At 52.2% G+C, this 26325-nt stretch overlaps 2 protein-coding genes across 4 annotated transcripts; one reads left to right on the forward strand and one right to left on the reverse strand.

Annotated features, from left to right (window-relative positions):
* Nucleotides 1-4348: 4348 nt before the first annotated feature.
* On the reverse strand, nt 4349-12203 carry USB1 (U6 snRNA biogenesis phosphodiesterase 1). 2 transcript variants are annotated; one of them, XM_008174528.4, is made up of 7 exons: nt 11892-12203; nt 10372-10526; nt 9394-9577; nt 8728-8781; nt 7724-7829; nt 6406-6489; nt 4349-6018 (listed from the first exon to the last, which is right to left on the reverse strand). In XM_008174528.4, the coding sequence occupies exons 1-7, from the start codon at nt 12038-12040 to the stop codon at nt 5914-5916; spliced, it is 837 nt and encodes a 278-aa protein (XP_008172750.2). In that variant the 5' UTR covers nt 12041-12203; the 3' UTR covers nt 4349-5913. The 2 variants fall into 2 exon arrangements, with proteins under 2 accessions (XP_008172750.2, XP_065422920.1); XM_065566848.1 differs by having other exon boundaries at nt 11762-11902.
* Nucleotides 12204-13512: 1309 nt separating this feature from the next.
* On the forward strand, nt 13513-25238 carry ZNF319 (zinc finger protein 319). 2 transcript variants are annotated; one of them, XM_065566846.1, is made up of 3 exons: nt 13513-13941; nt 14755-14824; nt 17568-25238. In XM_065566846.1, the coding sequence occupies exon 3, from the start codon at nt 17868-17870 to the stop codon at nt 19530-19532; it is 1665 nt and encodes a 554-aa protein (XP_065422918.1). In that variant the 5' UTR covers nt 13513-13941; nt 14755-14824; nt 17568-17867; the 3' UTR covers nt 19533-25238. The 2 variants fall into 2 exon arrangements, with proteins under 2 accessions (XP_065422918.1, XP_065422917.1); XM_065566845.1 differs by lacking the exon at nt 14755-14824.
* The last annotated feature ends 1087 nt before the right edge of the window (nt 25239-26325 follow it).

The following is a 26325-nucleotide window of genomic DNA, read 5'->3' on the forward strand; positions in this document are numbered from 1 at the left end:
TAGTCTCTAAGGCCAGGTCTACACTAACCCCCTAATTCGAACTAAGGTACGCAACTTCAGCTACGTGAATAACGTAGCTGAAGTTCAAAGTACCTTAGTTCGAACTTACCTCGGTCCACATGCGGCAGGCAGGCTCCCCCGTCGACTCCGCGGTACTCCTCTCGTCTAGCTGGAGTACCGCAGTCGACGGCGAGCACTTCCGGGTTCGACTTATCGCGTCCAGACAAGACGCGATAAGTCGAACCCAGAAGTTCGATCGCTCGCCGCCGAACTACCGGGTAAGTGTAGACCTACCCTAAGGTGCCACAAGGACTCCTCGTTCTTTTTGCTGATACAGACTAACACGGCTACCACTCCAAAACCTGTCACTGATTCTGGGTGTCTCAAATATTTGGGGCTAACTGGGGCCTGATTTTTCAGAGGTGCTGAGCACCCAAAACTCCAGTTGAAGTCAGTGGGAGTCACCAGTGCTCAGCACCTCTGAAAGTATCTCTGGTTGGGCAGCGAAAAATGGAGGCCTTCCGAAATCCGTGGTGACTTTTGAAAATGGCTGCCTGGTGTCTGCAGAACAGTACAGGTGCTATTGCCTAGGTACTATGGTGCTGTGGTCGTGACCCAACAGTTATGGAGGAGGCTCCTCCATTGCAAGCTCTTGTCATGTGCATCGAACAGTGTGGGCTGACGTGCCAACTTTGTTGCCCTCTCTAAGGTGAATGCTCTTGAAAACGTTAAAATTCCATTGAGGTGGGTGCTAAGCTATCCCCATGTGTGCGTGGGAGGGTGGAGAGGGGGGAAAGGGGCTTTCTGGCTGTAGAGACTGTTTCTCTGTTTGTATAACCTCCGCTTTGTTTTTTAAATGCCTGGACTTTGTCCCCCATCCGGGCAAAAACCTCGTGTGTGTCACGCACAGGGGGGAGGCCATGTGTGCTGAATTAAACCTTGCAATTGCTCTCTCTCTACGGATTTTTGCCTTGTTGTCCATCACTGTTGTATCTAGGCACCTTCCACATAACTAGATTACCAACAGCAAAGTACCGCAGGAGATTGCATGGAGTCTCTGGCTTGTTTGCCCTTTTCTGGATCTCAGAAGCTCTGCTTGGGACAGGGTCTTCTGTTGGCAGGGAACAAGGCAGCAATTGATGCAGTGAATGCCTCTCTGGTTATAATGGTAAAGTTAAGGTTTATTTCACTTTAATGTACATGTCTCTAGTGTCTTTTCTCAGAGGATCTCAAAGTGTTTTACAACCAATAATGAATTAAATCCAAGGCAGAACCCCTGCATCAACCTTTACCTAAATTTGGTGCACAGATCCCTTGCATTCTGGGGCAGATTCAGACAAAATAAAAATGAGTTTTTTATATATTTAAAATGGGATTTATTGAATTAAATACAAGGCTGCATAACACAGTTCCTCTAGCATCAGTTCTGGTTTGGAGTTTGAAATTGGAGTACATTTAATGTATCTTACCCCCCACAATTTCAATTTGAACAGGCTGTAGATCTTTGTATTGAAAATACAGACCTGAAGTGTAGGAGTTGTCACAAGGTAAAGAGACCCTGATGCAATGTGTGTGTGTGTGGGGAGGGGAGGGGGCATTTGGTACTGTTGCGTTGGCCATATCTGCTAAAAAATTTGGCAGTGAAATAGTTAACATGTAAAGCGTCATTAATATGTTCCAGAGTCAACACCCCAGTGAGACAAATGGGAGTAGATCAAACCTCCCTGGGCTATTGGCTCAGGCTCTCTGCAAATTCCCAGGCATCACTGCCTCACTCCCACTTGAGTCACAGTTGGAAGGTTTTCTTCTCAACCATTAGGGCTGGAAATGGAGCTCTGAATCAAATGAAAGCGGAGACGCTGGAGCCCAATTCTGCAGGAAGTTCCCTAGCCAAGGCTGTATGAGGCGCAGAGCATGCCTCGCAACACCACCGTTCCGTTTCTCGCACGTACCACTGACGTCCTGCTGAGCCATCTCCCAGCGGGTTTATTTCAGCGTGGGACCCTCTGGATGCACAAGGCTATTTACTGCCAGTAATTGCCTTTGTTGGGCCAATTACATCCCTAGCATAACTGTCCTGGAGCATCCCAGGGATGAGTTCCAGCGGTGATGATGCTCCAGTCCTTGACCTGAACGCTCTCAGTGCTCGGGTGATGTTGTAACCACTTAGTGACTTTGGAGGACCCAGCTCCAAGCGACTGGAGCAAGCCACTCTGCTTAGTCACCGTAGTGTAAATCCAGAACATCTCCATTGCCTTCATGGACATCACTCTATTTACTGTGTGTGACTGAGATCCAGACGTGCTTCTGTCTCACCTGCAAGAACCCTGGGCTGGGAGACAGCTCTGCTCTGCCCTGCCAAGCACGTGCCCACAAAGCGCAGAGCAATCAGACAGGGAGTGGTGTCTTCCCCCTGCTGGCTCCAGCGTGGCACTTGTAATTAAACAGCTCTGCTTCGCCAGCTGGAGCAGACAGCAGTAATGAAGCTGGTGCACAGACAAGGAAGCAAATAAGGGAGCCAGGTTCATTCTCCCTCCCTTAGAATTAGGAGCGGCTAGCAGGGAAAGAAAGCATCGCTTGCCAAGGATAAGCTGGGAGGCTGGGGAGGGGACATGCCCCAGCCCTGCAGGGCTAGGAAGGGATGCGCTAGCACCGGAGTATTTGCACTTATGGTGGCGAGGGAAACACTTATTGCACACCAAGCCAAACCCGATTTCGCGGTCTGCTCCTGTGAGGTGTCAAGGGCTTCCTACGAACAAGGTCATGGAGTTGAAGGCTAGATGGGACCACCAGATCATCTAGTCTGACCTCCTGCATTTCACAGGCCACCAACCGACACACTGAGCAAGACAGAGCCTTGCTGAGATCCTGATCACTACCAAACCAGCCTCTCCCCACCCTACAGGGGTCTCTTAGCTGTCGCACCCTGAAAGCTCTCCCCATTCACCTTGCAATACAACGCCCATCATGGCCTCCAGCAACTGAGGAGACCCTCGCTGTCACGCCTCATGCCCCATCTACACTGCAAGTGCGACTGGGCCTTTGCAGCCCTCTGCTGGCCTGGTGACAACGAACACCCAGGAGTTCAGCATGGACAACAGCAGCTTTGTTCACCCAATGACCTTGTGAAAACTCCGCACCAAGCACCCTGCCGCCTAACCAGGTTTGTATCGGTGCATCCTGGGAAACCTGGCTAGCTGTCCCATCGTGCCTCATCAGGGGAGACCTGCACACAGAGGCACCAGCAACACATGGAGCAATGACCTCTGGGACGTCCTACCACACAGAGAGCTGGGAGAACAGAGGGGGACACGGGCACAGTAAGAGAATCCTGCCTACACTGCGAAAACAGTACACGAAGGCCCTATGTGCTGGTTTCGGCCTCTGACCGGGGGCTGTCATGGTTACCAACTGAACATTAACCCATTGCTAGTGGGGACAAGCCATGAGTAAAGCCGATAGGGGTACGTTGCCGAACCGCCATCTCCCTGAAAGTCAGTGGGTCTTGGGCTGCTAAGTGTCTAAGACACTTTGCAAATGAGACAGAGATAATTTTAGCCCCTGTGGCTAACGGGTTACAAAGAGGGACAAATTGATGCGGGGGGGCGGGGAAGCCATGAAGTTAAAACCCAGGAGAGGGGGGACATGATCTGGACAGAATTCCCGGCTCTGCAACTGATTCACTGGGAGACATTGGGCAAGTGACTTCCTCCAGCCTCAGTTTCCCCATGTGTAGGATTGTGGCTAAGGATACTCACCCATGAGAGTGGAGAGGGGGGTTCGTTTTATATTATTGTTGTTTGTAAAGCACATTGAGATCCTCCAATGGCAGGCCATACAGATGTGCAATGTATTTCCCCCCAACAGTTGGGTGCTGCCCCCCTCAGGGGAACTGTTACCAACACCAGTCATACTGCACCAGCAATGAAGTTGTGCATCACTGGGCAAGCCACAGTCACGTGGGCACAGGTCAATGCCACCACATCCCATCTGGCACGACCACGCTAACACACCATCACAGGGTGGAATAAACAGCTGGAAGATCTTGATACCTCGATTATTTTAGGGAGGAAAGAGAGTTGAAGTGTTTCCTGCTAAAGGTAGCGGGTATAACTGCACGCGTGGGGTGAAATCCTGGCCCCACTAGAATCAAAATTTCCATCGATCCCAAGATCTTACCCTTAAACTCCACGGACCACACAGAAGTAACTCAGTGCAAGGCTGCATAGACTGAAGTGATCTTTGATAGAACTGAGCTCTCAAGACAGTCAGGTTACTGGCTTGGAAGAAAATGAATGCATGCTAGAACAGTTAGACTTCGGTCTGTATGAAAACACAGACACAGGGACCAGAGGCAGAAATAGGAGGTTTTATTTATAGATATATTTAATACAAAATTTTAAACAGTGAATTTCATCTTCTGGCCCCTACAAACCCACTCAGGGAGTCCATTAAGAATTTTTTAAATCAAATGTTGCAGGTAAGAAGTTGATAAACATAAAGGACTTCTTAGCAAGATTTTAAATGGCAATGAATCCCCTGCGACACTGGTCTCTCTCAAAGCCACGTTGGCCCGTGATACCACCTCCCTGCTATCTCAATGGAGAGAAGGGCCACTGAGGGGCTGATTCTCAGAAGCGTTCAATATTCACAATTTCCTTTGAAGTCAATGGGAGCTGCAGGTGCTAAGGACTTCCGAGAATCAGGCCCTACATGTCCAGAATATACCAGGAAAACAACTTTATGGCAACTAGAAACCAGGGTTTGATACTAAACAAAAGCCTCAGGTTCTTCTGGCAGACAACTATGGAATGATGGACATAACTTGCCTGCCCTGTCCAGAATGTCCGAGAGGCCAAAGCACCTGGCAAGGGCAGGAAAGTACAGTCTGCACAGGATCGCTTCAGGAGCGGAAGTGCAGGGTGGTCATTACAGGATCCAGTTAGCTTGATTCATTTGAAAGTGGAGTTAGTCCTGGTGCAAGGTGTGCCCCTCCCTGGAGACCGATGTTCTTGGCTTGCCCAAATTAAGCTAAACAACAGGGGGTAATTCTGGACTTGGGTATGATCAGAGGGCTGCCAAATACCCTTATTGCTAGCCAGTTCACTTGGGAAAACCAACACTGCCCTCTTTTGGGCATTTGGCAGTATGACAAGCTTCCTATTTAAAATAAAAACCTGCCCTGTGCCTTTTAAAATTCTCTGAAAATCAGTGCCCTGCTGCTCTTCCCCCCCCCCCAAAGTCTCTCTGTGGATCAGTTTAAACGGAACACTTTCCACTAGTCCCAAACTGGAGTTAGGTGCTTAGCACTGAAAGACAAGGGCCTTCCCCCTCTTTGCCAGATTTAATCCCACCAGGACTTGGACTGAGGGGTTGATCTCAATTTCTCCAGTGTGGCAATAAAGGCCTCGGTGAGGAGGAGCCTTATAAGGGGACTTGTCCCCAGTCAGCTGTAGGCAGAGAGATGCTCTGTCCTAATAGAGAAGGACCTAACTCTGCACACCTGGAACTTGCTGTTAATAGCTAAGGACTCAGAGCTCAGGACAGTAACTATGCTCTAGATCCCCTTAGCAATGCAGGGCAATTTCCAGCTGCGTGACACACTTCCCTTAGCAACCTCCCTCGCCTCCGCACTAGCAGGCAACTACGGCTTAAAACATCAGCACATCTGGCAACCACAGGTAGCCTAGAACTGCCTGTGTAGATGGCAGTCTACACAGCACAATAACCTAACAGCCTCACATATACACACATCTAGGGCCAGCGGCTTCAAACAAAAGCAACCTGGCTCGAGGCTACAAACCCCCTTAGGCTGATGAGCTGAGAACAGCGATCGGCATGCATGTGAAACTCCAAACTGTCCAACAGTTAGCAGAGGCGTCAGGGCAGCTGGAGTGGGTGGCTTCCGGTCTCCTACCTCAAGGGGAAGGAGAAGAACTTGTTCCCAGATCTGCAGCGGATCTGATCCCACTGGAATCGCAGCAGGAATGCAGAGTCCTCAAACCCATCCACAATCTCCTGGAAAACACACCCAGGGCCCGTAAGGGAAGCGTCACTGTGTGTGAGCGCAGGAGGCTGCCCGCGGATCAAGTCAGTCACTCACAGCACACAGACCACGGCTCTCCTTATGAAGAGGTAGCAGCTGGAGGGCTTCGGGCTTCCCAGGCAGCTCATACGGAAACCACCTTAGAGAAGCGGAATTAAACTGAAACTCCCACCTAAAAGGCTCTCTTCCCTCATCTCTCTAAGGTTTACAATTCAGCCACCTGAAGGCTCCCAGCTGAAGATACGTGGCTGGGAAATTACCTGAATCCCTCCTCGTCCCCGGAGACACCTGGCTGGTGTGTTACTTGCATTCCCCCCACCACCACCCTCATCTCAGGAGACAGCTGCATGGGGAGTTACCTGAAGCTCCTGGAGGCACTGCCCTTCCAGCTGGTCAGTCAAGTCCCCGGCACACCAGGCCAGGCTGATATGGAATGACGGGTTCTGTACAGAGAGATACACAAGGTCAGACAGAGCAAAGGAACAACAGCTCAGTGCAAGATGGCTGCAAAAATCAGAGAGCTGGTGTAACTCAGCCCTGCAGGGTCCCATCACCCAGGATCTCAGAGCGCTTTACATCTGTGAAGTCCCACAACCCACCGTGAAATAGGTAAGCATCATCATCTCTACTTTACAGATAGGGACCGAATGCGAGTCTGTGTCGGGGGCGGGGGGGATTAGATACCATGAATCCTGGCTCCCAGTCTGCCTGCCTCCGGTATCAATAGCAAAGGCTGCCTTTCCCCGCCTAGTGTCTCTCAGCTTTGCAAGATGTATTCATAACGTGTGGAGAAACACCTCCTACACAGATACAGATCTGAGAAGTTGTTTGACACCTCTGAGCCAGAAGCAAGCACACAACTCAGCCCATAGACTCAGAGATCAGGGTTTATTTAATAAAACCCCCAAACCCTGTAAGTGAATTTAGGCAGTGAAAGATGCTGGACTGGCAGCTCAGGAGAGTGTCCACAGAACGGGCAGCATCAGTGCCAGCTTCCTCACAGTGCCCCGCCAATGTGCCTCAAAGATGACTGGGGTGGGACTCTCCATGGACCATACAACCCTAGGCCGTTCTCCTGCCAACAAGGTGCCAGTTTTGGTGGTGGTGGTTTCTGTGACATGTCCCCCTGTGCCCTAGGAACGGGGCTCAGACCCAGGAAATACATTTCATAGACGGGCCATTGGACGGTAATGATTATAAATCACTACAGTCCCGGGCGGGATGTGATCTTGACATGAAAGGCTTGTGTTAGCCCCACAATACTGACCTCCAGGCATTACTGTCAGTGAGTGACCTCAGGCCCTTGATCCAATCAGCCACTGACTGCCGGGAAATGCCCCACACGGGGCCTTGAGCACTTGGTGCTATTGCAGGCAGTAATAATGACCAGCATGGCCACCAATGGGAAAGCAGGATAAATGAGTGACATGGGAGCAGACAAACCAGGCTCCCCCTTGGCAGTGGCAAAAGTGGAGCGAGGACAGAGGCAGGAGGCGAGTTCACACTGTGATATGTTTTCCCACTCTCTTTTATTCGCTGCATCTGAAGTTCAAGCCCCTTATGAACTTGTTCCCACCGCTTCCATATTAAAGCCAGGGGAGCAGCTAAGAGCTCTGGCCTCCCTTGGAGGGTTTGGACAGGCAGAGAAGAGGGAGAGGACAAGAGACAAACCATTACCTTGTAGAACGTTGGGAGATCGAACTCCTCCATAACTTTATCTACCTCCGAGACCAGCTCCAGCAACTGAGAATGCCCACACGAGACCTCCAAGCCCACAAAGGTCCTGCGCACAGACAGGGAGAAAGATGGAGTGCAGGAAGATCCTCCGAGCAAACTTTTGTCACACACGAAAAGCAGTGTTCATACCCTACATCGGAGTCCCCTATAAATTTGGGCAGCTTGCTAAGGGCAACCAAGTCCCCATCCCTTCCCAGGGTCATATGTCAGACTGAGGGGAAAAAAGTAGTGGAACTCTCCTAAACTCCACCTGCTACCTAAGTTCCATCCGTTCATGACACCAACACAAGCCAGCACCCACAGTGGAGTCAGCAACTTTTCCTAGTTTGATTGTCCTCCTTTTCCATGTGCTTTGTTCAGCAATGAAACAGTTAACAATCTCAACATTTTAAATCAGCGTTGTTAGGCTTCAGCGTTAACACACAACAGAGATGACTGGGACAGCTCTTACTTCCGTCAGGGCTATCGTTACAGGCTGTCTGCAGACTCAGGCAGACGTCACTGCATTGGTTACACTGAAGTCACCTTTGCAGCTAAAAGGGCTCGCGGCTTAAATTATTTTTTTGAATGAAAGCTGAGGTTCTGCCGTGCAAGGTGAAACCATCAGGGAAGGGTATCAGCTCAATGAGATGCCATGAACTGGCCCAGTCAGATAACTGGATTTATCCATATATTTTGGGCTGCCAGCAGTTGCAGCCCAAGATCAAAATCTACCCATCCAGGACCATGCCTGGAAGCTATGGGGGGACTGGGAGAACGGCTATGAAAACCAACAGCAGCAGGATTTTGGGACAAATGGAGATGATATCACAAAGCCACCAAGCTGCTTGACATCGATGAAGGGGTCTGCACACAGCATGAACCACTCCCCATCCACCCCTCCTAGTGCCGGCTTTCCCCTACTCTCCAGTGCTCTCCAAAAGAGAGCTATGCTAGTCACCCACCTGGTTTTGTGCTGGTTGGTATACACCTTGACCTGGCTGGCCGTACAGAAGAACCTGAAATGGGGAAAGAAGCAAATTCAACTAAGGCAAGAAACGAAGGAGGAGACGCGAAGTGCCCCGCCATGAAGCTGCTGCAGCAGGGCCGTCCTCTTGCTGGCCAAGCGCATGGGCAAAGGCCTGTTTCTATCAAGGGTGAATCGGTCCAAACTGAACTTTCCTGGGGCTCGGATCAGTCCTTACCTCCCTTAGGTTCCGCTCTGCTGTGCACGTCCCGAGCCTAGCAATAGCATGAGACTGGCTGTGCCTGCGGCGTCGCCAAGCCAGCTGTGAGCACTGAACTCAGGAGAGACCTTGGGTAAGACCTTTACAAGACAATACAACACGGTCACTGCTCCTGAACCCAGAGCCTCCTGGGCCACTGGCCTGCTCGCCAGACTAATCTGGTGCCAGATTCTGCACCCATTCAAGTCCAAGGAAAAACGCCCATTGATTTCCCTGCGTAGCGGTCTCGAGAGCAGACACGGGATTAACCGGGCTCCACAGCCGTCAGGGGGAATCGCTAGAAGTCCCAGAGTCAGACCAGGCTGGGAGGTTAGGAACGGCTGGAGTGACCTGAGGAGAGTGGGACACGTGGGGAATGCGCCTCCAGGGTTGTGCTGCTCCTACCTGTAGAAGGAGGCTACGCGTTCTTTGAGGGACTGGACCAAGGGGTTTATCCAGTGGTAGCGCAGCACCACGCTCTGGGAGAGGCTGATGTGGAATTCCTCCATGGCAGTGAGCGACACCGCGTACCTGCGGGCGTGGGAAATGAGGAGCTCCCGCAGCTCCAGCAGTTCCTCCTGGATGTCACCTGCCAGGGCAAAGAGCAGCAGGATTAGAGCCTGCCCCCCTCCACAGCACCTGCCCCCGCGCCAAGGGGCTGATCCGTCAGCCCAATGATGAGCTAGAAAGCAGGGCAACCCCTGGATTCCCATACCTGTTACACACGCTAAGGAAGCCTCACACCAGCCCTGTGAAAATGGGGACCATTATTATCCTTATTCCCCATGAGGAAATAAGGCACAGACTTGGGAATAAAACCTGGGAGTCCCGAATCCCAGTCTGCTGTTCTGCCTCCTTATTTTACAAAGGTAACCAGCACCAACCAAGGCATCAATTAGAAGTTACTGCTAAGCCGCAGAGCCGGTAGAATACACATCAAATGGGAACTTGAATATATACACACACATTTCCCTTTTGACTCCTTTGGTCTAATGGAGGCGTCTCTCTTACCCGCTCTGTTTGAATGGCCAGAACATCAGGGTGTGCCAGACCCGTCTAACAGGCCAGTGCATTTACGGACCATACTGCTGGAAAGCAGCTGGCATTGGAGAGAGATGTCCAAGCCCATCACGGGGAATGGGAGCGAAGGCTCTCACTAGGGACTGGGCTCGTCGTCAGTTTGCAGAGACAGATGTTCACAAGATTTGCTCCATGAGCGACACATGCGGGTCCACACACCCTGCTCCTGCCTACCCTCATCTGTTCCTGCCCACACCAGCCCCACACTGGTACCGAGAGCTCCTCTCTCCAGTGCTCTCACTTCTTCAGCCCTCATTGTCCCCATACCGGGGAAACAGAGGGGACAGGCCTGAAGTTACCTACAGGGCAGGTAGACGTACGTCGCCCAGTTGCCCCGCTCATGCGGGAAGTTGCGCACTCGTCCGCCATGCTTGGTGCTGTCATCTGTGACCTCCTCTTCCTGGTCCCTGAACATGTTTAAGACGCTGTCCGGCACAGGGAGGCGAGGAATCGGCATGCTGCAGGAGAGATGGGGGGAGGAGAAAAGGAAATTAACAGGCATGGCCCAACCCTAGAGAGAGGCAAGTGTCTACGGCTAGGTGCACCACAGACACTGGCTCATCCTTCCTCATTTGCACAGACGTGTTCTAGACTCCTCCAAAGTCAGCCAGCAAGGAGAGTTTCTATACAGAGTTCCCCCTCTCAACGCAAGGGTCTCCATCTGTTAGCCCTAGGTTCCTGTGGCTGGCCCTGTCCTGTGCAACCAGTTTTAACCCACCCTCCCCTTATGAAACCTAAAGCCCTGACTGCATTCAGAAGCCCAATAGGGATCCTCTTGCTCTACCCATTGCTAATAATATTTGTGGTTTTGCAGAGGACAGATAATCCCACACAGCCCGGTTGCAGGCCTGGAAAAGGAAAGGGAAGAGGGAATATACCCCCATGACCAATTCCTATTTCTTCCCCTAACAGAGGCTTTGCACTCACTCTTTTCCCAAAGACACTTTCATGATGCTGTATTTCAAACACTTAAATGAGGGAGAACACTTCAGTTACCAAATGCAACATCACGCAGGGACGACCAATCTTTGGCTGCCACTGACAAACTGGAAAGTGACACACACCCGGCCCTGCGGTCAGTCCTACATCTTACGGTCACAGAACATTCGGCTGCTCCAAACCTGTGAAAACTACTCACCCACACTGAAAAGCCACTACACAATTCAGCCCAACCAGCAGGCCACCTAGCAGAGATCCAGAAATAAAACAGCAAGGGGCATTACAGGTCAGGGGTAGGGTGTGTTTGGCTAAGGGGGATCCAGGCCTAGAGTAGGAGGTACTGCAGGTCAGGACTGAGGGGAGCTAGCAGATCTTCCAAAGTGGGTTAAACTAAACGGGACAAAGGTGCTCGTAGTGCAGAATAATTGTGTCCGCAGGGGGAGATAATAGCTGTTGTGCTTTAAAATTCACAATCTAGTTTATTTCACAATAGTTGCCCATGTAGACAAGCCCCTAGATCTGCCAGTGCTCTGTCCAGACCGGCAGCACTTCCTGATTTCAGGAGGCCTGGCCTGGGCTACGAAACATCCGCTATTTCTGGCTCTGACCCCGTGTAGACAAGCCTTAGTGGGGGCTCAAGGAGTAACCCCAGGAGGTCTGGGCTGAGGGGGCCATGGGCAGAGCTGTGTGGGGCCCAGAGGACGCTGCAGGTCAGGCCTGGGGCAGCCCCACTCCATCCCTCTTTTCCTCTCACCTCGAAACTTCAGTTCGAAGCAAACCTTAGGAGACAAACCAAGCGAGGAAACGCACGGCGCTGAGCCCGTCCCGCTGCCGCACGCACCGGGCCCCCCCTCCACCGGGCAGCCCCCCGGCACCAAACCCACCTGCTCTGGGCGGGGCCGGCTCCGGGGGCCACCGGCTCCCCCCGCGAGCAGCCTCCCGCCCCCTCCTCTCTTCCCCCCGCAGCTCCCGGGGAGCCGCCGGATTCATCCTCGGAGCTGCTGCTGTAGCCCACCAGCCCCGCCCCGCTCATGGGGGCCGGCACCGGATCGCCTCCGCTCCGCCCGCGGCCGCCTCCCTTCCTCCCGCGGCGCCTCCGTGCCGCAGCGTGTAGCGTCCCCCGGCTCTCGGGGCCCCGGCCGCGCTGTTCCAGCTCCGGGAGGCTGCAGCTTGGCCAGCCCCGGGGCAGAGCCGGGGCGCGGGATGGGGAGCCGGGGGCAGGGGGATGCTGCGGGGGAGGAGGCGCCTTGGAGAGCAGGAAAGCGGAGCAAGTCCGCAGAGGGTGTGAGAAGCCGGGAGGGCTCCGGACTGGCGAGATGCTGACATGGCCAGGGAGCCGGTGGGGTGGTCGGAGGGCAGGGAGGGCTGCCTGGGGGTGGGGGTGCACTCCATAGGTGGCAGGAGGCGGGCTGCAGCGGTGTTGTTCACATGCTGGAGCGGGTAGAGAAGGCATCTGGGTCCCGGGTGTGTAGACAGGAGCTTTCACCGGGCCGAGGTGGTGAAGGGGTTTGGGCCTGGGCTCAGGCGGGTGGGGAAGCATTCACCCAGGGGGTGAGCCGTGCCCGTGCCCAAGGGACGTCCAGGTCCTCCCTGCCTCCTTTTGTAGCGAGTGAAGGAAATTAATTTTTATTCTAATCCACCCCCAGCCCCGGTCTAATCCACCCCTTCATCCCGGGCTGCTGTGCCTTGGGCACTTTCCTGGTCACAGGAAGCTCACAGGAGGCTTTTTTCCTTGTACCCAGAGGGCATCTTAGCAGCTCAGTAGAGCTGGAGGCACCTCACCCGTGGCAGTGGCCGCCCAGGTGACACCATCCCCCCTGCAGCCCCGAACTGGTGCGGGGACCAAGCAATCCAGGCTGAGGCTCATTGGGCCCAAAGCCAGACTTGGGCAAGTAGTGAGTGGGGAGCGGAGTGGGGTGGATCATGAGTAACCTGTGATCTTTACAAGAAATCCGCGGCCAGCCTCTGGCACCCCGTTTACACGGGGTGCGGGGAGGGGCCGCCTCAGACCGATGGAATGGGGCTGAGATCCCTGAGACACCTCTAGGTCCATGAAATCAGAGTCAGGGGGTCTTTGTGACGGGCAAGACTCCCACAGAATGGCCCCTGCCCAGTCCATGTGGGGCAACCGACCCCAGTCAGGGGCAGGCCTGCCGCAGCCCCCCACCCCCAGCCTGTCCGGGGCAGCCCCCCTCTCTCCGCCCCTTGGGGCCAGCGTAGAGCAGCCCGCACCAGTTCCCGCCGCGGTCCGGCAGGGGGCAGTGTGGGAGCGCAGTTCCCGCCGCGGTCCGGCAGGGGGCAGTGTGGGGGCGCAGTTCCCGTCGCGCTCCGGCAGGGGGCAGTGTGGGAGCGCAGTTCCCGCCGCGGTCCGGCAGGGGGCAGTGTGGGGGCGCAGTTCCCGTCGCGCTCCGGCAGGGGGCAGTGTGGGGGGCGCAGTTCCCGCCGCGCTCCGGCAGGGGGCAGTGTGGGGGGCGCAGTTCCCGCCGCGCTCCGGCAGGGGGCAGTGTGGGGGCGCAGTTCCCGCCGCGCTCCGGCAGGGGGCAGTGTGGGGGGCGCAGTTCCCGCCGCGCTCCGGCAGGGGGCAGTGTGGGGGCGCAGTTCCCGCCGCGCTCCGGCAGGGGGCAGCCCCACTCCCGGTCGCTCCCTCGGCCCCGCCTCCTCCGACTCCCTCCATCCCGGGGCTCGCAGCCGCCGCCCAGAGCCGAGCGGGCCCCACCCGGCAGCGGGACCCCCCCAGCGCCGAGCCGCCGGCTGCCCGCCTGGCCCCGCCTCGTCCTCCGCCGCCGCCCCGCCTCGGCCCCCGTGCTCCGGGTTGCGCCGCCGGCCCCGCCCGCTACGCCAGCTCGGGGATCGGGAGGAGCCCGCAGGCCGCGTTCCCCGGGACCGAGCCGGGCTGACAGAGGCCGCCCCACCCCCGCCGGGCCCGGCCTGCAGGTGAGAGGGGAGCCGGGAGCGCCGCGGCCGGGCAGCGCCTCTCCCCGCCCCCACTGCCGGGGGCTCCCCGGCCCAGGGGGGCTTCCCGTAGCCCGCTGTGTCCCCCGCTTCTCCGGGGGGCTTCCCCTGCCCCGATCCCTCCGCTATCGCTGGGGGATCCCCGCCACTCCCCTCTCCCGGGGGCCGTGTCCCAAATCCTGGGGTGCCCCCGGCCCTGCCCCCCCCTCCCAGCGCTGGGGGCTGCCTCGTTCCGTGTCCCGCTTCCTCAGGTCCGCCCTACGGACCCTATCCCCGGGGGAGCCCGGCCTCTCCTCCTCCTCCCACCCCGGGAGCTGTTCCTCCCCGAGACACAGTCCAGTTATTGAACTGGGTGTTTTATTTCTTCCCTCTTCCCCAGCTCTACTCCCAGGTTTGTCTCCTGTCTCTCCCTTCGCTTTCCCCTGCATTTTTGTTCTTCCCAGCTGGAAATGTCCCCAGCTTCACACGTAGGACACGGGCTGGAAGGAGGGGGTTTTACTTCTAAGTTAACTAAACACCACTTTTTTTTTTTTTTTTTTGATCTGCAAGTTAAACTTCGTGGTTTGGATGTCTCACCTTAAGGTCTGGTTGAACAGGGGGTGTAATATAAATGGGACTGAGGGGGAGGCTTTATTTCCTGTCATGTTTATAGGCTCATTACAAAGAGGACTTTCAGTGGGGTATTTGTAGCGTTTCCTGCTTCTCTTTACATATTTGTAACTATCCTGTGAGTTCTCCATAACATAACGGTGTAGTTTGTTCTACTCAGCACTGGCTTTCCTTTGATCCCACCAGGGCGAAAGCCGAATAGAGGACTCGGGTGTGACTGAGTGTGGGGTAGCTTACTAGATCATACAGCGAAAAGGTAAAGATGTCCTGAGGAACAGGTGGCAGCTGAGGGTGCTTGGTTTCGTCTCAAGATCTAGCTGGATCTTCTAATGGGGAATTATTAAACCTGTTTAACAAGCACATTAACCTTAAGGGTACACTGCAGGCAACAAACGCCAGGAAATTCAGAGGAACACTTGTGCTGGAGTAAACCTGTGGGAACAGACCATTTAATTAAGGCGCAGGCCCGTGCTCCGATTTCCTCTATGCCCTTTGCTGCTATGAATCTACTTGAGTTGGGATCTGAGCCCGTCTCCCTTGCATGTAGCCTCTGCTGCTGGCCTGCACTCGGGAGTTATCTTTGTGATGTTTTATTTCGTTGAATTTGGTGTTGTGATTGTGACTTGGAGGTGGAACGGGAAGTGAACCTGGGCCTGAAATGGAGAGGTCCCGATCAGAACACAAATAGGTTCATAACAAAAAGGCAAGAGAAATGATAAGCAGAAGGTGGATCAAATTATGTTTCAGATGGCTACCTTGCCATCCTCTTCTCCAGCTTGAGAGATCTTCAAGTGTCATCATCTTCTGTGTCCCACCAAGGGATGAGCTAGACTGAACATCTGCATTCACTTTTATATTTATATATATATATCAATGTACCCAGGTTGGTATTTCCTAACAGCTTTATTTGGGTATTCCCTAGCTATTTCCATATTGCATCAGGCCATAGTCCAGAGTGCTGTCTCTGCTTACCTATCAGACTGCGTAACAGCCAACTATAGATTAAACTTGCCCCCGGGGGAGTTTTTTTTTCTTCTTCTTCCTGGGCAGTTAGTGGTTGGCTTATGCCCTGAAACATGAGATTATCTATTCATAGTCTTATTCCAGCTAGTGTAACTGCAGATATTCTTTGTAAATAGTTCTAAATTAAAGCTGGGGATAGGGTGGAATATGCAGGATTGGAAAGGGAGATCCCAGTGAAGCTGCCAGCCCTAAGGAGTTTGGTGGCTTCTCTGAATAGTGCACCATTGACTATAACGTTGTAAAGGCAAATTGGTTAGTGGAGCATCCTATTGAGTACCAAAATAGTGCAACTCAATCTGAGCTGAATGCCATGGTGGCCTAGATGAAGTTTTGGGTTGTTTTTTTTTGCCACTTATCACTGATGTGTGAGACAGTTGCAGCAATGAGTGGGAGACTAAGCCATCAGTTTCTGCTGAATCCAAAGTCACCTGTTAACGGGAAACTAATCTGAAAGATGGCGCTTTTGAGCAGGGCCTGGGAGGAATATCGGTACCCTCCTTCTTCCCAAGAGGTGGTGTTGGAATCTTGCCAGGGGATTGGCCTGCTCCTGGGTCTCGCTGTTACCTCACTATCTTCCTCTTGTATCTGCTTCTGGCTAATAGGTTTAGTCTTCTTACTAGGAGGTACATTTTCTTAGTTCTATGTTATGCATCTAGAGGATTACAACTCCTGCTGAGCCTTCTTTGTAAGGCAGAAAATGGGATACCTTTCATTGGGACAATGAGTAAATTATGCACAAGTTTGTAGGCTCCAGTGATCCTCCTTTCAGCAGTTTGACAGTCTCTGTAACCAAACAATCACGTTATGTACTCTGGCCACGTTCACTAAGAGACCTATATGGCTACAAACACTTTTGGGTACTGTGATCTGTCTGTAAGTGGGCCTTTGCTCTAGTCTAATGGGTTAATGTTGTGTGGCCCACCATAAGCAGAGTAGTTGTTTCCCTGGAGCGCTCTTGTTCTTCCTAGTCTCAAAATAAGAAGATATTTTATTCACTTGAATCCCCTCTTCAGTGAGGCTGTTTCGTTTCTACAGCTGTGGTGTCAGGTACACTAACGAAGTTGGGAATTGGAAGTAAATCCTGAGATATCTGTTTCCCCAAGTAAGCCTGTGGTACTCAACCAGTCCTAACTGGATCAGAGTGGACTCCGCTTGTGATGCTAGATTTCAGTGTAAAACTTGATTGGCTCCTAGCATACAGTAGGGTGTATCTACCCCCTTGGACTGCACAACCGTGAGACAACATTTTGGTTTTAGTAGATGTGCTGAACCTCAGCAGATCCTGTCACGCTCCTGTGCAGTGATGTGGTTTTTATAAGGAGGGCAGTGCCTTTTGTGGAGGGCAGTATTTTTAGTCCGACTAGGGGCTGTATGTCGTCTTGAGTGAGGTTTACATGAAATCATTAGAAAGGTTGGACTTGTCTTTTGGCGAGCAAGCCACTTTTACCATCACTAGCCAATGGTCTCATAACAAGTGAATGCGTGGCGATTTGAAATCAAACTTGATTAAATTAATCCAGTTGACTATATAGTCTTCTCTGCTGAGTATTTAGGAAAGAGATGGTGACAGGTCATTCGATAGTCTCAATCTGTGCCCCAGATGGGGACAAAAGAATCCCCAGACTCTCTCTAAACTGAAAGAGCCACAGTCACATGTACACACGCTTCCCTTTCTGGGCCACCGTACTTGATTGAAAATGCAGGGAGCCAAAAACCAAGGCCGCTAGTCGCTAGGACAAAGTCAGTCTAATGGGGGTGTGGCTGTCAGGGCAGGACTCGGTCCCTTCTGGTCCTAGGTAAAACTTCCCCCAGACTGTGTGTTCCTCCTGGTTCAGTTAGTTTCCATCCTTTTTTGCGTAAGTGTGGCTTGCATAGACTAGGTAGAATCGATTATTTTTAGTCTGATCCATGGGTTGAACACACAGTTGTCTTGCTTACCTGTGGGAACTGATGTGAGCTGTCTTCTTTTCTTGCAGAGTTGTTCCTTGGAGTGTGTTCCTCACCTTCCCCAATGTGAGTGCATTGGGTCAACACGGACAAGGGCCTCCTGTTGTCTTCAAGACACTCTTTTGCTTCTGGTTTCCATTTAGTTTATCCAAAAAAATTGAGACAGGATCTAATGAAAAGCACTCCCTGCTGCTGATACCTAGAGAGTGGGCTGGATTCCCCACCCCCAGTTCAGGACCAGCTGCTGGGAATCAGTATCTTCTGAATTGATCCCCTCGACCGAGAAGCTGAAGCTGTGTCTGCTAAAACCCCATTTCTTTTTCCCAAGCATGTCAGAAAGCTGGCAGCAGCAGCAACAACAGCAGCAGCAACCACAACCACAACAGCAACAACATCACGCCGGGACAGCAGCTCTCACTGAGCACTCGATCCCTTCGAGCACAGCTGAGAACCCTTTGGGTTGTGCTGTCTACGGCATCCTGCTCCAACCAGACCCCAATCCGCAGCATCACCAGCCCCCCCCGATCCAGGCTGGAGAGCCGTCCCACAAATGCGGCGTGTGCGGCCACGACCTTACTCACCTGTCCAACCCACATGAGCACCAGTGTCTGCCAGGGCACGACCGTTCCTTCCAGTGCACTCAGTGCCTGAAGATCTTCCACCAGGCTACTGATCTGCTTGAGCACCAGTGCATCCAGGTAGAACAGAAGCCCTTCGTGTGTGGGGTCTGCAAGATGGGCTTCTCCCTGCTGACCTCCCTAGCCCAGCACCACAACGTCCACAACGGCAGCGCCATGAAGTGCTCCATCTGCGAGAAGACCTACAAGCCGCCCGAGGCGGAGCACTCCCAGGCCCTCGACTCGTTGGAGAAGCCCTACAGCTGCTCCATTTGCCAGAAGACCTTCAAGCACTTGTCGGAGCTCTCGCGGCACGAGCGCATCCACACCGGCGAGAAACCTTACAAGTGCACCCTGTGCGACAAGAGCTTCAGTCAATCATCGCACCTGGTGCACCACAAGCGGACGCACAGCTCGGAGCGGCCGTACAAGTGCACGGTGTGCGAGAAGACCTTCAAGCACCGCTCGCACCTGGTGCGCCACATGTATGCCCACTCGGGCGAGCACCTCTTCAAGTGCAGTGTCTGCGAGCTGCACTTCAAGGAGTCGTCGGAGCTGCTGCACCACCAGTGCACGCCCAGTGGGGAGCGCCCCTTCCGCTGCGGCGAGTGCCACAAGTCCTTCAAGCGCCCCTCGGACCTGCGGCAGCACGAGCGCACGCACAGCGAGGAGCGCCCCTTCAAGTGCGACCTGTGCCAGATGAGCTTCAAGCAGCAGTATGCGCTCATGCGCCACCGCCGCACCCACAAGGTGGAGGAGCCCTTCAAGTGCAACCTGTGCGAGAAGGGCTTCGTGCAGCCCTCGCACCTGGTCTATCACCAACACGTGCACGGCATAGAGAACCTGTTCAAGTGCAACGTGTGCCAGAAGGGCTTCAACCAGTCCTCGGAGCTGCTGCGGCACAAGTGCGTGCAGAACGCCGAGCGGCCCTTCAAGTGCACCGTGTGCAACAAGTCCTACAAGAGGTCCTCGGCCCTGCAGAAGCACCAGCTGTCACACTGCGCTGAGAAGCCGCTCAAGTGCACGCTGTGCGAGAGACGCTTCTTCTCCTCCTCAGAGTTCGTGCAGCACCGCTGCGACCCGGTGCGCGAGAAACCCCTCAAGTGCCCCGACTGCGAGAAGCGGTTCAAATACGCCTCCGACCTGCAGCGGCACCGGCGCGTGCACACGGGCGAGAAGCCTTACAAGTGCCCGTCGTGCGAGAAGGCCTTCAAGCAGCGTGAGCACCTCAACAAGCACCACAGCGTGCATGCCCGGGAGCAGCAGTACAAGTGCATGTGGTGTGGGGAGAGGTTCCTGGACTTGGGCTTGCTGCAGGAACACAGCGTCCAGCACACCGCCGAGGGGGCGTACCAGGTGGCGGCCTGCTTGCCGTGAGCCTCCTCGGCAGGCTTCAGCGTGCATGCAGACCTCTCAACCGCCCTCTTCCCTTCCCTGATCGTACAGGACCGATACCCGTACCTAGGTGGGGCAGCGGGAGATGGGCTGCTGGCCTGGTTGACAGTGCTCTGGCCTCTTTGTTCTGTTCCACCTGTATTAGTGTCTTACTGATCTGACGGACAATATGTGAAGAGTCCAGGGGGGTGGAGGAGAAGGGAAGGAAATAGTGAAAGCAAATCAAATACCTGCTTGTCCTTTTCTGGATTGTAGTTCACACTGCACCTGCAGTTCAAAGAGATGTGAGTTTGCAGGTCTCTGCTCAGCTGCCCCCGGGGACTGTACCCTTTACCCCCCCCCCCCCCCCCCAGTAACGAGGTTCCCTGAGAGAGCCGGCTGACTGTCCCTGGCCTTCAGAGAGGCTCAGGAACAATCCAGACCCAGGCACGACTTCCTCCCCAGGCATAGCTGCATTTTCTGCAGTGAAACAGCAGACTTCCAGTTTGGGAGCCTTCCTGCTTGTTAGTCCAAATACAGTTACGTTGCTTGAAGGCAGTTTCGAGTCAGTAGCACTGGTTGACCAAATGGTCCTTGGAGCTCCCCAGCCCTACTTCTCACTAGAGTGAGCAGAAGGGAACAGCATCAGGACTGCTGTGCTCCAGATGTACCGAGTCCTTTGCTGGCTGTAGAAGTCTGCAAAGGTTCCTTTCCCTCTCACCTGACCCCCAGGAGCTCTGGTGCAGTCGAAGGGTTACAAGGGTGCTGCACGGTATCTGGAGCCAACACAAGCCCTTCTCTCGTCGTGCTACTCAGCGATGCACTTGGACGGGGCATACGATCCCAGCCTCAGGGGCCTCCGTGCCGAAATAGAGAGAGGTCTCTGAGTGGGATCAGCAGTAAAACACTAAGGGGTGGGGGAAACACTACTATTAAAATACAACTTGAAAAAAAAAATCAGCAAAAGAGAAGTTTGTTTAGAAATGAGTTTGAGGATTTGGGATCCTAATTGAGAGGTAGGAGCCTGTAACCCACGTTCAAATTCTGTGGCATTAAATTGTGATCGTATGGGGCATGACCTCTTTATTCTGATCAGACAGTGAGTAGGGGAGAATTAATTCTCCCCAAGAAGCCAATTACACAGGAAAGGGCAGGTTAGCAGAGGGTCAGGGATGAATGTTTTCCTTCCTGGGAGTCCCTGTGGACCCCACTTGTTGGTCCCTTATCCCACCTGTATCCTTCATGGGAATTGCATCTTTATATTGCAACTAGGAACCATTTAAAAAAAAAATCACCATCATCTGTTTTCCCATTTGACAGGGCTGATCCAGCCCCCAGAGCTGTCATCTACAGAATATTGTTAGCGTCTCATGACCAAGGGTTCTTCAGCTAACGTTTGGCACCTCCTAGGCCAGAGGAGTGCCTGCTGCATTACCCAAAATCCTTTCCTTGCCACCAGCTTGGCTGGCTAGTGTTTGAATTGGTGGTACACTGGCTGTAACTAGTGAGCAGTGGTGGTCAAACTACCTGTATGCTGCCCAGCTGGATAGGGTCACAAAAGCAGTTCCATTGTGGGTGACAGACACCCACATTAACTCTGTAAAAGGTTAAGTCACGCCTGTTTTCTCTCAAAGGATCCCCTACTCCATGTCCACTTCCAGCACCATAAAGAGGACCAGAGCTTATTTCCACAGGGGGCTGGAAAAGTTGAATGAACAGGTCCCAGCAGGGCCAAGTTTTCCTCACGAGCAGCTTTAAGGCGTTTAAATGAACCTCTGGCACCTGAGGAGGAGCGACTCAGTCAGTGCTCTTCGTATTTCACGCTGCCTCAAAGATGTAGAACCGACTTCTACCAAGTTTTCTGTCTGCGTTTATTTTCCATTTTGCTTTTTTTTAAAAAGCAGTTTGTTAATATTCATTAAAAGAAATCCTGTATAGTTTAATTTGATGTCATTTTGGATCTTTAAAAAGAGAGATTCAGTTCTAGGTAGCTGGTTTTTGATGTTAATATATAGAGTTCAGTGTATTCTTAACTATAGGAGTAAAACTGAAACAAAAACAAGAAAAGCTAATCTTGTTCAGGTTGTCTTTATAAGTGGGTAAGGTTGGGGGAGTCAGGGAGCGGTGGCGTTGGAGGGGACATCGCTTTGGAAATTGAAATTCAGGATATGAGGGGAGAACTAAGGAACCAAATTGTTCAACATGCAAGACATTTGGCTATAGAGACTCATTTTGTTCCAGCTGCAGAGCATTTACGTTTTGCACTAATGCCTTCGGGACATCCATTGGGAACCACCAGCGCTGGTGAATTGGCTCATAAGATGATAAACACATTTCAAATTAAAAAATCAAGACTGGCTCCCAGTGTCCTCCCTCGTTTTGTTTTGACAGCCAGAAGCATTGATAGTTCAGAACCTACAAGTAAATGTTCTGCAGTAAACTGCGCCACCAAGATTGGGTAACTGACCTTGCTGTTAGTGCTCTGCCAGCTGCTGTATTCAACTTGGCTGTGGAGAGACCAAAAAGTGGATTAATGAGGTTCTACTGTAGTTAAACAGCAAACAATAGATTTATTATGGGTGGCAAATACCACACCCTCCTCAAGAGATCAGAGGGGTGCTGTAGAGGTGGATCTGAATGTATAGTAGGCAGCAGTGGGGTGGGAGATAAATTATTGTCCAGATATACAGGCTCCCGTTGCATCTCTGCAATACTACTTTTATTAACGAGATAGTTTCTCCTCTTCCTCTCCTCCGACTTTGATTTCTGTCCCATCCGCTTCAGAGCACTAGCTAGCTCTGGATGTGAAGGATCTGTTCTCAGCTCAGTACCTCTCCCTGGTTTTTGTAACCAATTTATGAGGATGTGAACCCAGGCTAAACCTCATTGCGTTCCCCACTGGCTCTAGTGCACTCTCATGCTGTGTTCAGCTGTCTGCTCCAGCCGGGAAATCCCTGAGCTGCTGAACTGTTCAGGGCGGGAGCAGGTAGCTAGGCAGTGCAGTGCGTAGCTGGTACCCTGGCTGCCCTGTGCTGGAGTGGGGAGCTGACCTCAGCGGTGGCAGAAGACAGCGGTTCTGTCTCTTCTGCTGTGTGAGTTATTTCTAAGTTAGTCCCCAAAATGGGGATGGTTGGTGATGACCTGGAAGGGGATGGAGAGGATGTTTGTGTTGCATAATTGAGAGATCTGGTCCTTTTCTGAGAAGGGAAGCATTGGCCTGCTAAACCCAGGGTTGTGAGATCAGTCCTTGAAAGGGCCATTTAGGGAACTGGGGTAAAAATCTGTCTGGGGATTGGTACTGCTTTGAGCAGGGGGTTGGACTAGATGACCTCCTGAGGTCCCTTCCAACCCTGATATTCTATGAATTACACATTTAAGGATGGAGGATGCTGATGTACGACTGTAGTTGCCAGAGAGTCTTCATTTGTAAAGTAAATACCTGGTCATACACAACAGAGGCCTGCCCCTGATGCCAGTGTTACAGGAGTGTTAGGTTTGTGGGCAGGCCCTTTGCACGGGGGCTACTCATTTCCACCCACTTTAGGGCACCTTCATGCTGCCAGAGCACCATAAAAGGGTCTTAGTGTAACAGAATCAGGCCCAAGATCTCTTGAATCTATGTCCAGTCTGTGGAAATGCAGTTCATAGCTGCAACCCTGTAAACCAGAGACATGCATTTCTCAGGTCTGTATGCACCCAGGGCTGTTACCCAGCTCTCGGGTAGCGTAGATGCATCCCAGGAGCCCTAATCGTTGGTAAATGTTGAGGTGACAGTACTGCCGGAAAGGGTCTGGGGGTTATAGCAGATCACACATTGACTGAGTCAGGAATGTGATGCAGCTGTAAAAAAGGCTAATATCATTCCGGGGTGCACTAACAGGAGTGTCACATGTCAGACACAGGTGGTAACTGTCCCCGTTATTCTTAGCACTAGTTAGGCCCCAGCTGGAGTACCATGTCCAGGTCTGGGTGCCACACTTTAGAGAAGATGTGGACAAATTGGAGAGAGTCTGGGGGGGAGCAACAAAAACGATTAACTATTCAGAAAACCTGACATATGAAGAAGGGTTAAAAAAACTGGGCATGTTTAGTCTTGAAGGACTGAGGAGGGATTTGGGTCTTCAAATATGTTAAGGGCTGCTATAAAGAGGAAGGTGGCCAGTTGTTCTCCATGTCCACTGAAGGTAGGACAAGAAGTAATGGGCTTGATCTGCAGCAAGGGAGATTTTAGGTTAGCCGTTAGGAAAAACTTCCTAACTATAAGGGAAATTAAGCTCTGGAATAGGCTTCCAAGGGAGGGTGTGGGAGTTCTTAAGAACAGGTTGGACAAATACCTGTCCGGTATGACCTAGGTTTACTTGCTCCTGCCTCTGCCCAGGGGGCTGGATTAGATGACCTCTTGAGGTCCCTTCCAGCCCTACACTTCTGTGATTCTATGTGTGGCTTCAGGACTACAGTTGGCTTGTTCTGTTTGGTAACAGTGCAGTCCAGTTCCAATTAAAAACGCTGATTGTCCTAACAGCCGATGAGAGCATCTGTTGCAGGAGCAGATTAATAGTCAGGTGTATGTGGCCATACCTTTGATCAGAAGTGTTAAAATGCTGTTCCTGGGACAAGGGTAGGGTGGGGACAAGTCATGTGGTAGAACTGGTGCTATAGCCCTGGATTTTGATTAGGTAAAGAAAATTGTTTAACTACAAGCTGTTCCCTTAAAGATGTTTAGATTGGGGAGAAGAGGGTTGGTTTACATAGCTGTGCCTTTCAGAGTCAGGTGTTTTTTAAACTGGGGTAAGTGGTAGAAATAGTAGAACATCATCTTGCAAGAGAACCTCCCTGGTTCTGCTTCTGGGGGGCTCCTGCAGCTGATATAATGGCTGCCTTTCCAAAGCGGGTTATGATGACACCATCCTACAGGGCGGAAGGGCTCATCCGCTATTGACTGTTTTCAGTTGACCTTTTACTTTCAAACCAAAGAGCAAATGTGGCCAAAGCCTCTATGGGATAAAATGTGTTAAACTCTATCTGTATTGCACTTCCTTTCTCTTCCGTTCTGACGTTTATAGAGAGAGAGATGGCTGGGGTATCTGTAGCCCCACATCCTGGTTTCAAAAGATACTCCTCTGTCTGCTCATGGTACCTAACAGTCCCGGCCAGCTTTATCTGCCCTGAGCATGGGAAGCCAGGCACAATAGCTCAGTAGCTGTAAGATGTTATGGGCTAGATGCGGGTCCGTCTTGCGTGTGGCGGTTTCTCTAGCGTGAAGCCCTTGAAGGTCAGAAGAATAGGAATGAAAAGACGGAACTTTTGGAAACTCATAGAAAGATGGGATGGTGGGGGGAACCTACGTTGTACCTCTGCAGCCGGGCAACTGGCTTCCAGACAATGCGTTCAGTTCTTCATAGCTGTGTGTTTGCCTCCAGGAAGGAGAGATTCCTTCTTATCCATCTCTTTCTGTCCTCCTCCCTTTTCCTGTTTCCCTTCCTTCAACGTAGCCACAGGATGCCTTGACATCTTTTTATTTTTTCCCTCCCCATGTCTCTTGTGCGCTCTTCAGCAGTCTTTGGGGATTATCCTTTTATAATCACCTCTGGGTTTCTTTGCACCTCTTATGTTGGCTTTGCTCTTTGTAAAGGATGGTACATTTTTCCCTTTTGCCGGTTTGATTATTTTTCTACTATGGATTTCTTTAAAATAAATACCTTTCGGAGACCAGTGGTAGTTCTCATTTACTTGAAGACCTCGAATGGTGGGGATTTTAAAGGAACCTGATGGGTAAGGTGCCCAGTTCCATTGAATTCCAATGGGATTTGAGCAGCTAACTCCATTGCAGTCTGCAGAGCCATTGCCCGCAGTGGCACAGCCAAAGCTAGCAAAGGATTTGCGCAGCCACATTCCTCATTCTTTTTTTAGGGTCAGTTCCATCCTGGGCGTGTCAATTCAGCCTTACAGGCGGGGGTGTTGGTGGGAAAGTGTGTCCCAATGCTCCTCTGTAGGAAACTGAGGTTGCAGAACCAAGAGGAGACTGGTCAGCATAGCTGTAAAACGGGCGCTCGCCTGAGGCTATGTCTACACTACCGGGGATCGATGCTCCGGTGATGGATGCACTGGAGGTTGATTTAGTGGGTCTAGTGAAGACCCGCTAAATCGATGGCAGAGCAATCTCCGGTCAACCCTGGTACTCCACCATGAACGAGAGGAGTAAGGTAAGTCAACGGGAGAGCGTCTCCCATTGACACTGCGATGTCTACACCAGGCTGGAAGTCACCATAAGCTACATCGACTCCAGCTACATTATTCACGTCGCTGGAGTTGTGCAACATAGGTCAATTTACCGCGGTAGTGTAGACATAGCCTGATGAGTTGCAGTTTCTCCAGTAAATTGTCCATTGACACTGTCAAGGCAAATCTTGATAGTAACTTAGTGGAGAGCCCTAAAGGGTTCATGGGGTAGAAATGGTGAGTTAGCGGTGTATCGAGATACGCACTGATACTGTGCATATGGAATTTAAAAAACTTCAATCTATCCTTAAATGGTTGTTCCTACGACTGCCTATGGGGCTGTCACGCTGTAGCTCTCAAGGTGGAAGGATATCCTGGCTTCACCATGATGGGTACAACCTACTTTGTACCTGTTCCCTGGGTCCAGCTGTCTGATCTTGGTCCCATATTCAGTGATTGTTTAGGGGCGTGATGCGGAGCGAGGGTGTCCCTCTTAGAGCTGGGTGCTGATGTGCGTGCTCAGCGTTGGGTTGCCATGTGGCTCCTGGAGGAGTTGGTGCTGATCAAAGTGAACACT

The sequence above is a fragment of the Chrysemys picta genome, chromosome 14 (assembly GCF_011386835.1).
Source record: "Chrysemys picta bellii isolate R12L10 chromosome 14, ASM1138683v2, whole genome shotgun sequence".
NCBI lineage: Eukaryota > Metazoa > Chordata > Testudines > Emydidae > Chrysemys > Chrysemys picta.

Coding starts and splice junctions, on each gene's coding strand:
- USB1 (XM_008174528.4), bottom strand. CDS start 12,040: ATGAGCGGGGCGGGGCTGGTGGGCTACAGCAGCAGCTCCGAGGATGAA. Junction 10,527..11,891: donor GCCGGCCCCGCCCAGAGCAG/GTGGGTTTGGTG, acceptor TCTCTCCTGCAG/CATGCCGATTCCTCGCCTCC. Junction 6,490..7,723: donor ATCTCCCAACGTTCTACAAG/GTAATGGTTTGT, acceptor CTCTCTGTACAG/AACCCGTCATTCCATATCAG.
- ZNF319 (XM_065566846.1), top strand. CDS start 17,868: ATGTCAGAAAGCTGGCAGCAGCAGCAACAACAGCAGCAGCAACCACAA.